The following is a 16407-nucleotide window of genomic DNA, read 5'->3' on the forward strand; positions in this document are numbered from 1 at the left end:
ACATCAAAGCATTGTTTCAATATATATATGAGCATTATCAATAAATATAAACAAAAAAAGTTAAATGTAGTCTATATGCGAGGTGTCCCAGAAAAAAAACAACTAATTTTTTTTCTTTAATGAAGCCGGTGCTTGTTGAGTTGTTTTTACCTAGAGTATTCTTGTTTCATAACTCGTAGAACTGTATCTGGAGTATGTGTTTAAAAAAGCAGCCTTTAAAAGCAAGATGCTTGCTTTCTTGTCCGATTCATTGTGAAAAAAAAATCAATTAAACTAAAGAAATATGATGCAATATTGTGACATCATAAGTCGATGAAAGGCATATTTTCACCTTAATTGTTTAAATAGAAAAATACACTTTCGTTTCCTTTTTTTTTTTTAAATTGAATCACAATTCTAAAGTTTTGGTCAAACATTATTTAAGAATTTCAAATGGTATAGGATATTATGGAACACCCCGTACGAATGAAATAATCAGCACGAAATCATATTACGAGAACTAATCTAATATATACTTATATTAAAAAAAGAATAATTCTTTTATGTACCTGTGTCATTTAACGTGGATATTCATATCTTTCTCATTTTATGTTTTGATTAGCTGATATAGATTACAAAATAAAGAACGTAATATATACATGCATTTTTGTTTAACTCCTTATCACTGGGTGATACATGTAGATCTGACATCAATGTTTTAAGTTATTGACCACTTTTTCCCGTGATAATTTCTCTCTTATTTTCTTTCACAAATAAAGTAGAACTTGCTAGTGCAAGGATAATCACGCCACCTGCCATCTTTTTTTACCAGGGCGCACTTCTCAAGTCCTTCACCATTGGGTTCTGCTGGATGCCAGTTTTTTAATGTCGATGCACTCTCCGAATGATCCCAAATCCATAAGTGTTCTACGGTGTGTAATACAAGTCCGATCCACCACATTCCTTCCGAGCTCGAAACTAAATAAAAGAACATTATAATTAAAATACCCTCACCGATTTAGAATTTTAAAATAAAAAAAATGACCAAAATATACTTTTTAATTGTTTTGAAAGGTAAAATTTGGAAAAGCCCAACCGGAATTCGAAATTACAGATTCGTAGCTAATGCTTCTACCAATTGATTTACTTGTTAGGTACGAATATCCGGAAAGTTAAGGATAGTTATAAAACTATCTTATTTTATTGGCTATTTTCATTTGAAGTATATCACAATATTTTGCAATTATCTTTAAAGGAGGCCTAAAAGGTAGGAAATGATATTACCAATGTGATGAAGTTGAATTCAGTTTATTTCAGTTTTGTATTTGTTTGTGTAAATAGTTGTAATTTTGGACCAAGTTGTGTTCCATACTTGTCAATCGAGAGTGTTTGGTGTTATGGCTATTTTTAGTATAACCGGTTTGGTGAGTTAGAGCCGTGGCTGCTTGTCAAGTGTGCGGCAACGTTGTTGAAATCGTCAAGTTTGTAAATTTTGGCGAATACCAGAAGCTAGTCTGGTAGACTGGTAGCCATAAATTACTGTAAATCTGTTTGGGCATTTGCTTTTCTCCAGCCGGTAAGTTTTTGTATGTATTTTGTCAGTTTCATAGTATATTTACGGGGTGTATATTTACAGGGTGTGGTCTTTGTTATTTTCGTTGTATAAATGAGTATGTCTATAGGTTTTAGCATAGGTAATTATTGTTTCAGTGCATGGATAATCATATCGTTAACCCGGTGGGTCAATGGTGAAACGTTAGTTGAAGGCTTAGCTTAGCATATGTGGGGCAGGACTAATACTGAGAACTATTAACGGAGCAGCGCGTGACGCAAGTGGGACGCACGGGAGCTCGTGTTTGACCAACGTTTATGGTTAAAGGGCCCTGTGTGGATAGTTTTCCAGTGAGAGACCTTCGAGTCCGGGACTAGAGACAGGATATTTTGTTTGTGTTTTGTCTGCTATGGAGGCCCAGTGGTGACTATTTTAGGATGGCTTTTGCAATTATTTGAAGCCAAACTTTCAATTCTATTTTATGATTAAATGATTTATCAGTTTACCTAGTGATAAAAATTGATTGTTTAATTACAGATAACATTCCAATTTACTTTTTCTGTGAAATTACATTTAACAGTATTGGTGATTTTGATTTGTTGGTTTTTTCCTTTAAATACTGTAATAGCTATATTTAGCCAGCGTTTAAAGCTTTAATTTATTCGTTTTATATATACATTGACAATTGAATGTGTTAAAAATTAATTCACTGTTGTTTCATTGTCAGTGTTGATTGATTAACTGTTTAAAGTTATATTTTCTTTCTTAGTGAGAGAGTGAAGGTGTGTGTTTGTGAGTGTGAGTCTCTTCATATTCTATTATTTTAATTTGTTTTGTTGATAAATAATTTCATATTGTTTTGTTTATTTTACTGTTTCTCGTTTTCGCTATCACCCACACAAAATCCAAAAGAACTTCATTACAACCAATCTTTATAACAATTTGAGAAAAAAAAGCTATTGTAGTATTTTTTAAACCTGCTCCGAAGTGCGAAACATGACAGTTTCCTATATATTTCTATAGCAAATGTACCTCTCTTTGAGATGTACCCTAACTAAAACCAGACGATCAATTTTCTAGAAACCTTTCAAGGTAACTAAAATTTAATTAAATGACATATGGTTAAACAATGAATAGTTTTGCTAATGTAGTTTTTCCACAAAAAAAACAACCCCAAACCGGCCTCCATAAATCATCATATATGAGAAAATCACTCTCTACTAGTATTGAGATACTTATTTCAATAGTAACTGTATGAATATATTGGTTACCAAGTGATTATGTTAATGAAATACATTCAATATACAACCACTAATGAAATATTGTTTTTAAGACTCGCAAATGGGGGTTGCGACGTATTGTGTTCGTCCAGCTCTTTGTCTTCTTTTTTCTAAACCCTGAACTTGTCGATCGCGTTTCTTAAAGACGGCCAAATGAAATTTTAATCACTTCTAGAACATAATGGGCCTACATATTTCAGTTAATACCTGTATATATTTATACTATATTTATACTAATCTATGGTATGCCATTTTCATGATATGCTGTGATACGGTATACTTTGGTTTGTTCAACTATGAGATTTAAATAGCTCTTAACATTTCGAATTTATAAACAGTTTTTCTCTAAAATGCAATATTAACATGTATTCTCAAAGAAAAATAAATAAAAAGAGTTGAGGGTGTGTTGTATGCTGTCCTATTGTATGCTATGTTGTGCCGTGAGGAATGAGAATATAATGCTTTGCTGTGAGATAGTATGCTATGGTAAGAGATTCTAATGCTATGGTAAGAGAATTATATTTTATGCTATGCTATAGTTAATGTTTTTTTTTAAATTGCTTGATCTCACTGTAGTTGTGCACCTCAGTAATATTCTTTGTTTTTCGTTTGAGTTAGTCAACCACATTTTTTTTTGGGGGGGGGGGTGGCTGAGAGAGGTGTGTGTCCAAAATGAAAAAAAAAAAACACCATATGATAATAACATGTAAGATAATAACGTATGCACTTCAGAATCACACATTGACTAGGCAAGATAGCGGGCATATTAGATCTTCCCTCTGAGGTTACCCCCACTCCGACGAATTAGAAATGGCCAATTATCTAAAAAAAATGCTTGTAATATTGACCCCTTTACCAAATATTTTCTTTTTCGGTGTATCGTGACGCACAAAATGGTATGTAAGCCAATTGTTCAGGGGGTAGTCTTGACCCCCTTCGAATAGGATTGCCCGATATTACTCTGTTGGCTTAGGCGATTTATAATGGGCTTTAGTCGAACAATCGTTGAGTACTGGAGTATTTATCTGAAATTGTGTGTCCTGATGAAATCAAATAGTGCTACTGTCACATGCATCTTGTGTAAAACTAAAAAATGCATTTAAAAACCTAAAATAATATGTACAAAAGTTTTCCATCTAGATATGTGTTAGCAAATGTCCTAGTTTTTTTCTTTTTCGTGTGATGCTAGTAGAACATATAAATGAGCTTCATGTTATCTTAAGCAAATCAAATGTGACCAGGTCCATGCTACGTCCGCGACAAATCAACAATAATAGCTTAATGATTATTAAACTGAACACCTTGAGATAATTTTGATATGATTAGATTTTTCAAGACACAAACACCTAATCCAATAGATAACTGATTAGAAGAAACACAATTTGTTCTCCTCAAGTACATAATTGCCTAAGTAAATCAAAAGAGATCATTCATTAGCCGCTTAAAAAATACACCAGGGAGACTGATGGAAAAAAAAACCTGTAACTAAGGCATAAAACATACCGAGAAAAAGAAACTTTTATTATCATTCGTAGCTCAAAACTGCAGCGTTAAGAACAAGCTTTTTTAAATTAATTTACTCAATAACTTGTACGAGTGTACGAGTAATCGACTAAGAAAACTTATATATATATATATATATATATATATATATATATATATATATATATATATATATATATATATATATATATATATAAGAGCAAAAACATTGCAAACACATTCAAATTGACATACACCTGCCCATAGTGAAGGATATAGATATACATAAAGCACCGTGAAATTCACTATATTGGAGCTCAAGCTCACCCCGGCCGGGGCTAAACACATGACTTCTGGAATCTTTTTTCCTAGCAGTGAGCGACCACCGGGCCAACCAATTGGCCTTCTAGGCAAGACATTATTCCTGCCTTCGATGACGAACGGAACCTTGTGCGCTGATCGCACAATAAACGGTCGCTTGAGGTACAGGTTAACCGACATTTTGAGAGGATCTAAACGATATACATTGCATAGATATATACATATATTAAGAAAAAACATTGCAACGACTCTAAAGTTGACATATACCTGCCCAAAGTGAAGGATATAGATATGCATAAACCACAGAGAAATTCACTATAATGGAGCTCCATCTCCGCCCCGGCAGGCGTTTGAACTCACGACCTCTGGAACCTACTTTTCAAGCAGTGAGCAACCTATTTATGTATATTTTGATCTTTCACTATAGGCAGATATAGGCAGATATAGTCAATAAGAGATTTAAACTGATTGCCTTTATGTATAAAATGCTTGTCACATTGTATTACTACTCCTATGAAACCATAAGAAAGAGATTGAAACGTTTATTAACTTGAAAGTAACCTATTGCCCGTTCCTGCAAAGTAAGAATTAAAGAGTTTACTTTTAAATCCCAAAAATGTCAAGAAGTTTAACACGTGACATTATTTTTGAAGGTTAAGCAACATAATTATATCATGGACGTAATCTGATGGCCAACTCAAATAGAACTATTTAAAGCACAAGAAACTACCTTTATCTCTCAACCATTTCTGTTCTGATTCTGTGTTGATCTCAAGAAGATGTGACCCAAATGATTGGCATTTACCCTGGTAATGAACAAATAGGTAAATGAATAAAATACAAATAATTCAATTATCAATGAATTGGCCAATGTCTTAATGAGGTAAAGTCACGCAATTAGTTTTCCTTAGAATACAGTTTCCAGCTACTGTCAAAAAATAGGATTTGTCTTATTCCTTTGACAGCGATTCGCATATTTGACAAATGTTGCGTTATTATATATGTGAGGAACAAAATAAAAAACAAAAAACAATGCAGCAGTTTATATACACATGTATTATATTATCAAAGTAATATGTGAATTGCCATGTTTAACTTTGTTCTCAATGTATACAGCCAACAAAGTTTAAAAAATGCGTTTGGCAAAATGTATTACTAGTATTTAAACAAGTAAATGCTTTTTTGGTGATCAATGTCGGAACAAAATCATCGGAATGAAGTGTAAACAATGTCAAAATTGGAACTATGAACCAGTGCACGCGGGAAAAAGAACAAACTAAACCTACAGATTCATTAAGAATTTTTTTTTGTCTAGGTCCCATAATGCTCGCTAATGTTTTCTCCAATGGTGCTGTGCTAAAAATGACTTACTTTTAACTCGTAATTAAGGGTGCCTTGAGGTTTGAAGGCACGTTTTGAGACCAAAAAGCTTCGGTGAGACCAGAGATTTTACATGCTTGCATTACTTCGTATTGAGTCGAGATATGCAAACAAATGATCATTGATTTTAATGTATGACGTCACAGTGATCTCGTGCTATATTTTCCGTGATAAATTTGTGGAAAATACGTGGATCAAACATCTGTAATGCTGTACTAACTATTTTAGTATAAACTGCGATTACTGCCTCAGATTTGGTTTGATAGAGATATTATATATATAGAAGCAATGGTCATTCTTACAGTCATATCGATCTAATTTTAAGTTAATTTTGCATGCATGTACAGTAAGTATAAGTAGGGGGGATGAAAAAATAGGTCATTTTGAACTAAATACAACAGAATAAAGAGGATGAAATAACATTTTAAAAAATCTATGCAGATATAGCATATTGTCAAACCATAAAATGAAATTCGGAAATTACATTAAGAGTGACTCCATTCCAAAGTACAAATATACATCCTTCGTGAACACATTCACTATACTCTGTTCCAAGAAATCCCGGATTCACATTTTGTTACTAATTCGATTTTTATAAGTACCTTAGGCATCATGTTTTCGTTCCTGTGAATTTTTTTCAGTGAGAGATGATAATGTGTCAATGAAATTATCTTGGAAATTATCCCTTTCAACTTTTTCAATTGTACTTCTTTCACAGGTATGTGTATTTTTATTACGAATCGTCCAAATGTGCTGCATAAATACCTTGGGACAGACTATAGATACTTGTATTCAGCATTGGTTTTGTTAGAATGAAATATTATTCAAAATGACCATAATATCTACTATCTTTAAACACTTGCCTTAAGGTGCCTCACTACACCTTGAAATAGTTTCTCAAATCAGCAGAAAATTACTTGATTATGATAGAAACCATGATAGATAAGAAGTATATATGTCAAATAGGCCAAAAAAAATGACCAATTTATATAAAAAAATGATATTTTCAAAAATGTCATTCAGTAAACATAAACAAAAGCCCAAGGTGGATTCGAACTCATGACCTGCGGTTCACAAGCCTGATACTTTAACCACTGAGCTATGACGATATGCATCTGAATCGATTGATACAAACAGTTTAACAAAGCATTTAAATCGTCATCTTGTGACGTAGTGTCTTAAAAAGTATAAGTATCGGTGTAGTGAAGTACCTTAACCGCGGTGTAGATTTCAGTCTTGTCAGTTTCGATTGAGATAAATTTACAATATATTTTCCTTTGAATTAGAGGTACACATACTTGATTATGTAAATATATATTAATTAATAAGAAAAACATGAGAACCAGGTTGTTTTCGTAAATTTCATATTCGAATAAACTAAGGATATAAACATTATATTAAAGCAATAAACAATTTACCTTGGCATTTTTCCAGTTGAAAGGTGCTTTAATGAAACAGTATCGACTCTTTGTAACGTTGTCTTCGAGATCTGAAAATAATGCATAAGTTATTGTTCTTTTTTCGCCGATTATGCAATGTTGGCATTGAAAATGTTAATAATTGAAATAAAACATACAATAGTGTGTAGTTTAATTGAAAGCACCCTCCCATACCACCACCTTTATAACCGTCTTCCTTAAAAGACAGTATAAAGAGTTGAAATAATTTACAGTCTCCGGGGTGGGCACTTCCTTTCCTTTGTGATTGGTTGAAAATACATGATGTGAAAATTTACATTAATTTCATTAGTTGAAATACTGTTCGGCGCAAGGGAGATAATTTTCTGATGATCTTTTTCACGTACGACTTAACAAATTTCGTAGATTTCAAATATTAAAAAGTGAGAAAACGAAAATGCAATACAAATTGCTATGAATGAAATCCAGCCTTTGGTTTTCAGGTCCAACTAGTTGAAAGTAACATTCTACAATCTATTGAAATTATGTGTTTTTCTTAAGCATTGTTAATTCAAATATTTATACCAAAATGTAAAAAAAAATGATGCGGTATGCCTGATATCGGTAAAGTTATTTGCACCTTAGATAGATAAATGCAGTGGTATAACTTTGATTTTATCAAAAAAATACAAGTCTACGACCCTACCTAAGATCTCGTTTACCTTATAGTCGATCTCAACTTACATGCTCGCGCACACAGTTCTCAATTTTAGACACGCAGGCTTAAACGACACAAGACACAAAAATGTTCGGATAAATCCACTCGCCATGCTATGTAGAGGAAGGTGGCATTTATATATATAAAAGGAGAATTAAACTGTCTTTGATAACTAATTGGTGTTTCGGGTTTGTTCTAAAGACGGTAAGCTTTTTTAAAAATGCTAAACTTGTATACTGTTCTGTTATTGAGAGCCCATTCGCAATTTCTCGGGCCTTTCCGGCAAGCTGGGAACACACCTCGAATGTATTACCTTGGCGTCCATGACCCCCCCCCCTTTTTTTTTATAAAAATTTGATATAAATACAACACATTTTACGATCTGTTGAGATGTGAGCTATATACTTCATTAAAGTCAACTATATACCCTAATATAGAACACATAAGCGACATACAAGGCTGTCTAACCGATAGTTATTTTGATGGGAATCGACTCCATTTTGTATTAAATTCTAACATCTGGTGATGTTAATACATTCGAGGTGTTTTTCCAAGCTTGTCGTAAAGGCCCGAGAAGTTAAGATTGTTTAAGAGTCATGTTTAAAAGAAGTATCATACTTAGGCCAGTCAAAGATTAACTCTTCAAACGATAAAAGCTACGCCCTGCGTACAATGTAGAAATGGTTGCTATAGTTGTGTACTTGTGTTGCCGAATCCTTGTTCAAGTGATTTAAACAGTAACACATGTGCCGTCATATCAGACAGACTGATGGACGTTCGAACGTATGGACAGCAAGAATAGATTACTTACATGTTCCGTTCTCATTTAAACATCCAAGATGAAATTGTAAACGTTCTATTGTCTCTGAAACCCAAAACAAAAGTATTACATATTTGATAGCTAAGTTTTTTTTTTTAAATTAAGATAAACAATCAGTTTTTGTACTTCTAAAACTAGCTTTCTTAAGCTTTATGACATATTTCTTAATGATTGAAGTGTACTAAGCATAAACTCATCGTTTATAAAAAGAAATACCTCTAAAGGAGTCAAGTTGATTTTTTAAACTGCCAATTTGTCTTTGCAATACCACTTCTCTATCTGTGAAAGTTAAATACACGTTTTGAAAAGATATTGTAAATTAAAAGTATATATAATAATATGTAATAGTTTTTGTCATCATTTTTGTTCATAAGCTTATTTTGTTTATTTATTTATGACAAATAGGTCGGCTTTTGTTGTCCATTAAAATGATCATTTTTTCACCTGTCTCTAAAGAGTACATCTACAAAGTAAATTAATAGAAAAAAAAGGATATGATATTTTGAAATACAAATCGCAACAAACTTTTGAACTGCTGGTCTTCCTGTGAAAATAATTAATCTAAGGGAAATAGCGACAAGCCTTTTCATTGCGAAATTTATTTTCATATTTGAGGGTCTTAACAATTTCGACTGTACCCTGAACATTTTATTCTTTAAAATGAGTTGACTTGTTACCAAATGTAATCAATTATGTTTTTGTTCATACATTTATCATAAGTCGCAGAATCATGCATACACCTTATACATCTTTGTTCACTTTTACCATGATAAAAAATTCAAGCTTTTTTAAAAAATATATATTTTTTAATAACGAAAGCCTCCATTTTACATGTTGTTCAAGTATTATAAAGTGCAGTCCCTGAAACGTTTTACTTTCTTATTCCGTGCTTTCTTCGTGTGTTTATTTGGGCTATACGCTTCGTTTAACTCGACCCTACTGTTCACAGAGCGCTCAACGTGCGTTCACCTTGCACTCACCGTTCGTCGAGCGTTCACTTATTCTTCAGTCAGATTATATTATATTTAGGCTGATAACAATACATACATTTTGTATATTTGTTATTTTTCCCCGATTACCAACGAAACACAATGTAAGAATAACTCCCAAGGAACTCAGAATAAATCATTCATCTTGCGTTCACATATTGTTACCGTGCGTTTACCTTTCACTTTGCGCTCGCGATCGCTCACCTTTCACCTTTCATAAGTGCTCATCAATTTCAATTCAGCCTGCGTTCATATTTAGTTCATTGTGCACTCACCGCTCGCTCAGCGTGCGCTCACCGTTCACTCGCCGTTAAAGTGGGAAAATAGAACGTTTCAGGGACTGTACATGTATAATTTATTCATAGGTGTGAGAATTACATTTAAATGTGTTGTTTTCTAAAATCAAATTGCGTAAGCTACTCGGATCTGATGTGGAAGGGGCTAGTATTGAATAAACACTCTTGTCGAACTTATCGTAGGCTATTTCATGTTAAATATCATATAACTGACAAGCAGGCATTGTGCCTGTGGTCTGATATGCTCTATATTTATAATGAAATTACAGCCGCCCCTTATAGAAATGCTTAACGAGTGCAAAATTGTTGTTAACATATAAGCAACATATTGACTAAATAAATATTTTCTGTTGGCGTTGTTATATGGGGAGATAATTTGTCTTTCCTTAGAAATTATCGTAATGTGTTTGCAGCAACCATTGTTTTAATGGCATCAAATACATTTATGTCCAGTTTGTGTTCTTCTGAAGGGGGGGGGGACGCAGACAAAAACTCCCATACCTCGATTTTATTTTGGTTTTCGTTTAATAGTTGAAGTTCGCATCTTCAGTAAAACCCTTTGTTTTCATATCAATATTTTTTTCTTGGATAATATTGTTGTGACATTTTAAATCCGGATTTGTTATTTCTTGGTTTTATTTTAATTTTAAATGTCTTTCACCTTTAACTATTTAGACAACATTGGGCAAGACAACGCACATATTATTTCTTCTGCCTTGTTTATGCTAAAATCAGTGCGTTCCTTTCAGTGTTACAATGCTTTCCATTAAGACAAAATTAAAATCATCTGAAGTTTTCTTAATTTCGACCGACGACAAATCAAGTTTGTTTCCGTCCATGTATGAAAAGAGTCATTATGAAAAAAACCTGTTTAAATCTGCTGTTAAATCGTAAAAATATTATAACTATTTTCTTCTTCTGGGTTGTAAAACTTGTATCTACATTTATTTTTTCTAGAGAAGTCATTAATTTCAGCTTAAGCAGTCTTTGATGTAAACAACACTCGTCGCGAACCAGTTCATCTGAAGAAAATCGCGAAAGAAAATCGTTGCAAATAAAAAGTGGTTTAAAGTAAGTTTGACAAGAGTGTTTATTCAATACTAGCCCCGCCCATATCAGATCCGAATTACTTACGTAATCTAATTTAAGAAAAAAAAATATGTCAATGACACTCTAATGCACACATATAAACAAATTACAAGTAGTGTTATGGGTTCATAGTGTCACCCCGCCCTGTATAGTGTTTGCGTACATAAAAAAAAAAGAATGGATTCTACAGATATTTCAAAGGAAAACAGATATACTGTTTCATGACCGCAATAAAAACAATGAATACATATTTATTTCATGGAAATGAAAACAAAATATACGACATATTCATCTTAGCAAATAACCTTTGCCGATTGCTTAAATCCGTTTACAAAACATTTGCATTTTTTGACACTACGCTATTTTAAAGGGGCATGGTCACGATTTTGGTGAAATTCCATTTTTTTTTTATTATTTACAATGCTTTAGAATTGCATTTTAATGATCAAATAAAAGGACTAAGTGCGGTTTTATTCAATTTTTGCCCCCCAAAATCAAAGTTTTAGAAATAGCTTTAAAATAAGGTGAAAGATAGTTAAAATCATATTGGAATAAAGGTGTAAAAGGTTATTACCACAGTGACGTCATAATGTAGAAATGACGTCATGAATATTGCATTATTTTGATAAATTGATGTTTTGTAGCAAAATATGGGTGTTTTCCGACGGTATCTTGACTGGGAAACATCGAGCGCAGGCTTGCTCAAGTTCCATTTTTTAGTATTATATGTATAACTATCTGAAGAAAAACATATATTAAAATCGCACTTGAGCAGACCTGCGCTCTATACTTCCGAATGCAAAATTTAGAGCAAAAATGAGAATATCTTCATTTGTTTGCAAATTTGCGGGAATTAGGTCATTTAAGTGACGTCATAGATAAAAAGCGAGTGAGCAATGATGACTAAAATCAAGAGTAAAGTTATAGGCATCCTCTTTACAATGATTTGTGAAGATTTCATTTTTATACGATACTATTTAAAAATTGGTTGAAATCGGGGGCAGATATTTGACCATACCGCACATAGTCCTTTGAGAGTCATTCGTAGAGTTATAATCAAGATGCATGGGTAACAATAGAAGACTCCCGCCTTTTTTTTTTGTTTTCATATGTTCAATATACCAGTAAAAATTCTTTTTCAACATATTCTATCTTTTTAATTATTCTAAGCATAGATAAACAGTTCATAACGTTTAAAACATTCGTTTAAGGTTTAAAACTGAAATTATTACTTCAACGTTCAAAATGTAAACAAACGCTTTGTTTACATAGCGAAGCATTTCAAGCTCTGTAACTCGCTTATAACTCAAGAAATGATAATCAAATGACTCTCACAGCTGAAAATAATACAAAGAAAAAGAGCTCTCAAATTTGAGTTGTAACAAATTCATAACCTTAGAAAAATCCATCAAATGTTGGCACACTATACTAAAAGGTGCACTATGCGTACTTCTCCTCTAATAAAATAATTCCTAAGAATAGCAGATTTGCAGCTACAAATCCTTCAATTAACCTCAATAATATCACACCGCCGAAACACAAATAAGTGCCGAGTCAAGTGATCTGAACTACGCGGCTGATAGGAGAGCTATTCCTTTTCCATTTTTGTTAAAATCATAGAATGTTTAACATTCATAAGCAGACCGTCTTAAATAAATTGATATAATAAATGCATACATTAAACAACATGTGCCTTTGGGATAAGTACAATGGCATAAAGAAATAATAACGCGGGGTTCAGTGTACTGCGAAGAGAGCCATGTTTAAACATTTCTACTTTTAATCAATGACGTTACGTTTGTAGAACCCAAGGTCAAGATTTTTTAAGTTCAATTATCATCATTACAAACGGATAAAAAAAACTCTACCAAGATTAGGCGTAGAGCCATTAAAATTTGGATTTGACAAATCCTTGAGGTGTTCTATTCGATAATATAAAAATATTGAAACGTGCAAAACATATCATAAGCACTTTTTATAATAGGAGAAATTAATTATGATGAATTAAAAATTGTTTAAACGTTTATTTTTTTTTTAATATAAAATGATTAACTGTTTAAATCTTACTGTAAGCTCCGTTGAAACGTCTGTCCATCTCATCGACATGGCATTTGTCTTCATACAACGGTTGTCCATCAAAGCCGTCCATGAAACAAATGCATATAGCCACTTGAACAATGTACAATCCACTCATTTTTTTTATTGCTTTTTATTCGTTCTGCAACTGCAAAAAATGTCTAAAAGAATAGCTCACAGTTCACACAAATCTGTGTTGCAATGAAAAACGTCTTAGTCGGCTAAATACTGTCGAAATATTTTATGCTGTAATACTTGAGACAAGTCGTCTGTCTGAGACTTTTAACAAAGAGGAAGTAAACAGTTCTCTTTTTATATGTTGCATGTAAACACTTGTTCGGGATACTTGACAATTATGAAACATGTTATATAATAATAAACAGAAATGATTATTGTTAGAATACTACACATGTACACATTTCCTTAAACGTTAAAATGTAATTATTTCTATGTTTTCTACCTTATATGTAAAAACACAAAATTCTACAATCTAATATTTGAGGAATTCAATGGGTAATGAAGGGATATAAAACAAGTTTGAATCATTAGTTACCGAGGCCGAGTACAGAACGAGTACGCGCACTTTCGCGCAGCGTTTCATTTGTATTATGACGTCATCTTTTTGCTTTGTTGACGCCATAGCGTGATAGTTTCAGTTGCGGATATTCAGCGAAATTTGTTGAAAATGGCTCGTTTGATGCGTGAATTGATATTATATATAAATGTTTCGAAGCATAAGCTTTATTTGGTCTCCAATCATCGAAAATGTGAAGAGGGTTCAGCAAGCCTAGCTCTTTGTCATGCTTTCTTAACTCGCCTAAATATAGCTTAATTCATATATTTCAAAACAATGACCATGTCTTTTTTATTAATGACACTTAATAGGTGATATTACATATTTATTTATTACTTAAATATATCTTAATGTTTTAATAATACTATAAAGATCACCATTCCCACCTTTGTCAAATAAAAAATAGCCATTATCTGACAAACTGGGAACTTGGGCATACAAAAAAAAAAACAACTTTGATAAGACCCCTGGAACAAACCTGGAGGTAAAAGGTTTTTTATGGCTTACGGCCATCTAGTTGCCGGATAGTCTTTACGGCAAAGAGTTCAGTTATCTGAACATGCGCGACAAAAAATAGTTCTATTCGAATGTTGCAAAGTTAACTGTTTGTTGTTCATAATAAATATCTTTAAGCAAGATTACATTTTCCATATGTTATTATCACTTATGTTATTGTAACCAATATGAATTGACTTTATTTAAATAAAATCCAACGCGAATGAATATTAACTGCAGTGTTTTCCCTAGGCCGTTTTTGCATAGAGGTATAGGCCCCCGCCATGCTTTCCGCTATGCATACTTACATGTATTATAAGCAAAAAATCTTTTCTCAATTATTTCAGATCCTAACAGTGATAAGTAAATGTAAAGTTGTCGTTATTTCGTTCAATCTTCATAAAAACGTTTGCACCCGCAGAGAGCGTCGCTAACATCGATCTCAGCAAGGGGGAAAGTGTTTAACGGTTAAAGAACTGAACTTATGATTGAGATATATTGAAACTGGGATCATAAATCGGTAATAAATGCATAAATAGAGGGGCAATTAATACTTGTTTTAATATAATGTGCCTTCTTAGACACCTCCGCCATTATCGAATGTTAGGGATTTTCCAAGATCTAAAACTAGCACAATGTTCCCTCGATGGAGTTACCTTGGTTGTGCTATGATTGAACTGTTTATTTGTCGTTAAAATATTTGAAACTTTAGACCAAATGTACTCAAATAAGAAAACAATTTACAGTTAAGCTTGATTGCAAGTCATATACGGAAGCGATGTCACAAATACAAATACAAATATTTTACTATAACATAGAGACGTCGACGTATAGTATGCCTCTGAAAATGACTGTGTACACCTGTCATGTGAAGAGAGACTGACTGCAAAGTAATAGTGCAATAATCAATTTTAATTAAATTTGGTGTCAAAACAAGTTTGCTGTAATTGCATAGTTCTGCCTGTTTCTTGCCCCCCCCCCCCTTTCCAAAGAGTTTATCTCTGTACAAAGGGAAAAAAATAAAACAGAAGGTGTTAGAACTGCCTTGTGAATCTATATTTCTTCTAAAAGCTTGTGAAGGTCAGCCTCTTAAAAAAGTAGAAAAAACCCAGAAAATATGAATAAATATACATTTATGAAATACAAAGAAAATGGAATAATACTTGTTGGTGTAGATTTCATGAAAATTCATTAATTATAGTACATAACATGCAGTACATTTTATCATTTGGTTATATTATTTTTACGCGCAGTGATTGTGCGCTGGCTGTGGCGCTGTTACGTCGCACCGTGCACCAACTCTCGCGCAAGTTCATAGTGCGTAGGAATACAAGGTATACCGATATTTGAGAGCATGTTGGTTTTAAGTGTTTTTGTGTCCTATATAGTTGAATGAATTTACAGTTAATGTACTTAAGTCGTTGGATAAAAGAAAGAAACAAATTGTCTCATATTGGAGTTTGAGTCTGACATCATCATTATTATTTTATGCAGTCTATGATTTTCCTAAAAGCAATGGTGGTTTCAACCAATTGATAAAACAGGCGTCCAGATTTCAATCCTGTCTGTTTCGGTCACTAAGGTGCAACCAATCAATAAATGGGGCATGTTCATATCGGTCCTGTTAGTTTCTATAGATCTATGAATTACATGTAGCTAGTTACTTTCTTTAGAGCTATAAATAAACTAAAGTTTCCGTAATAAATAGAGGGAATCATACTCGATCCATGTAAATATAGTCATATCAAACCCGTAAGCCATTATGGCCCTTCAGGCCTTTGATTTTATTTTACCATATGATACCTTTTAGCAAACCTTTAATATTTAATACAGAAAAAGAAACCTCTTGGGCAGAAGTTTAAAAAAAAGTAAAAAAAAAAAATTGCAAAATTGATCAAAATCCCATAAGGTTCTATGTTAGAAATTAACAACCTTTGAGTTGACCCGTTAAACAAACGG

The 16407-nt window shown here is 32.8% G+C and overlaps 1 protein-coding gene across 1 annotated transcript; it reads right to left on the minus strand.

Moving 5' to 3' along the window:
• Window positions 1-13641, minus strand: LOC128171718 (hepatic lectin-like). The gene is made up of 6 exons (XM_052837482.1): window positions 13371-13641; window positions 9146-9208; window positions 8921-8974; window positions 7413-7483; window positions 5345-5420; window positions 1-957 (listed from the first exon to the last, which is right to left on the minus strand). The coding sequence occupies exons 1-6, from the start codon at window positions 13495-13497 to the stop codon at window positions 737-739; spliced, it is 612 nt and encodes a 203-aa protein (XP_052693442.1). The 5' UTR covers window positions 13498-13641; the 3' UTR covers window positions 1-736.
• Window positions 13642-16407: the final 2766 nt, after the last annotated feature.

Source organism: Crassostrea angulata, chromosome 2 (genome assembly GCF_025612915.1).
Source record: "Crassostrea angulata isolate pt1a10 chromosome 2, ASM2561291v2, whole genome shotgun sequence".
Taxonomy (NCBI): Eukaryota; Metazoa; Mollusca; class Bivalvia; order Ostreida; family Ostreidae; genus Magallana; species Magallana angulata.

Coding starts and splice junctions, on each gene's coding strand:
- LOC128171718 (XM_052837482.1), bottom strand. CDS start 13,497: ATGAGTGGATTGTACATTGTTCAAGTGGCTATATGCATTTGTTTCATG. Junction 8,975..9,145: donor TCAACTTGACTCCTTTAGAG/GTATTTCTTTTT, acceptor TTTGGGTTTCAG/AGACAATAGAACGTTTACAA. Junction 958..5,344: donor GAAATGGTTGAGAGATAAAG/GTAGTTTCTTGT, acceptor TCTTTTATTTAG/TTTCGAGCTCGGAAGGAATG.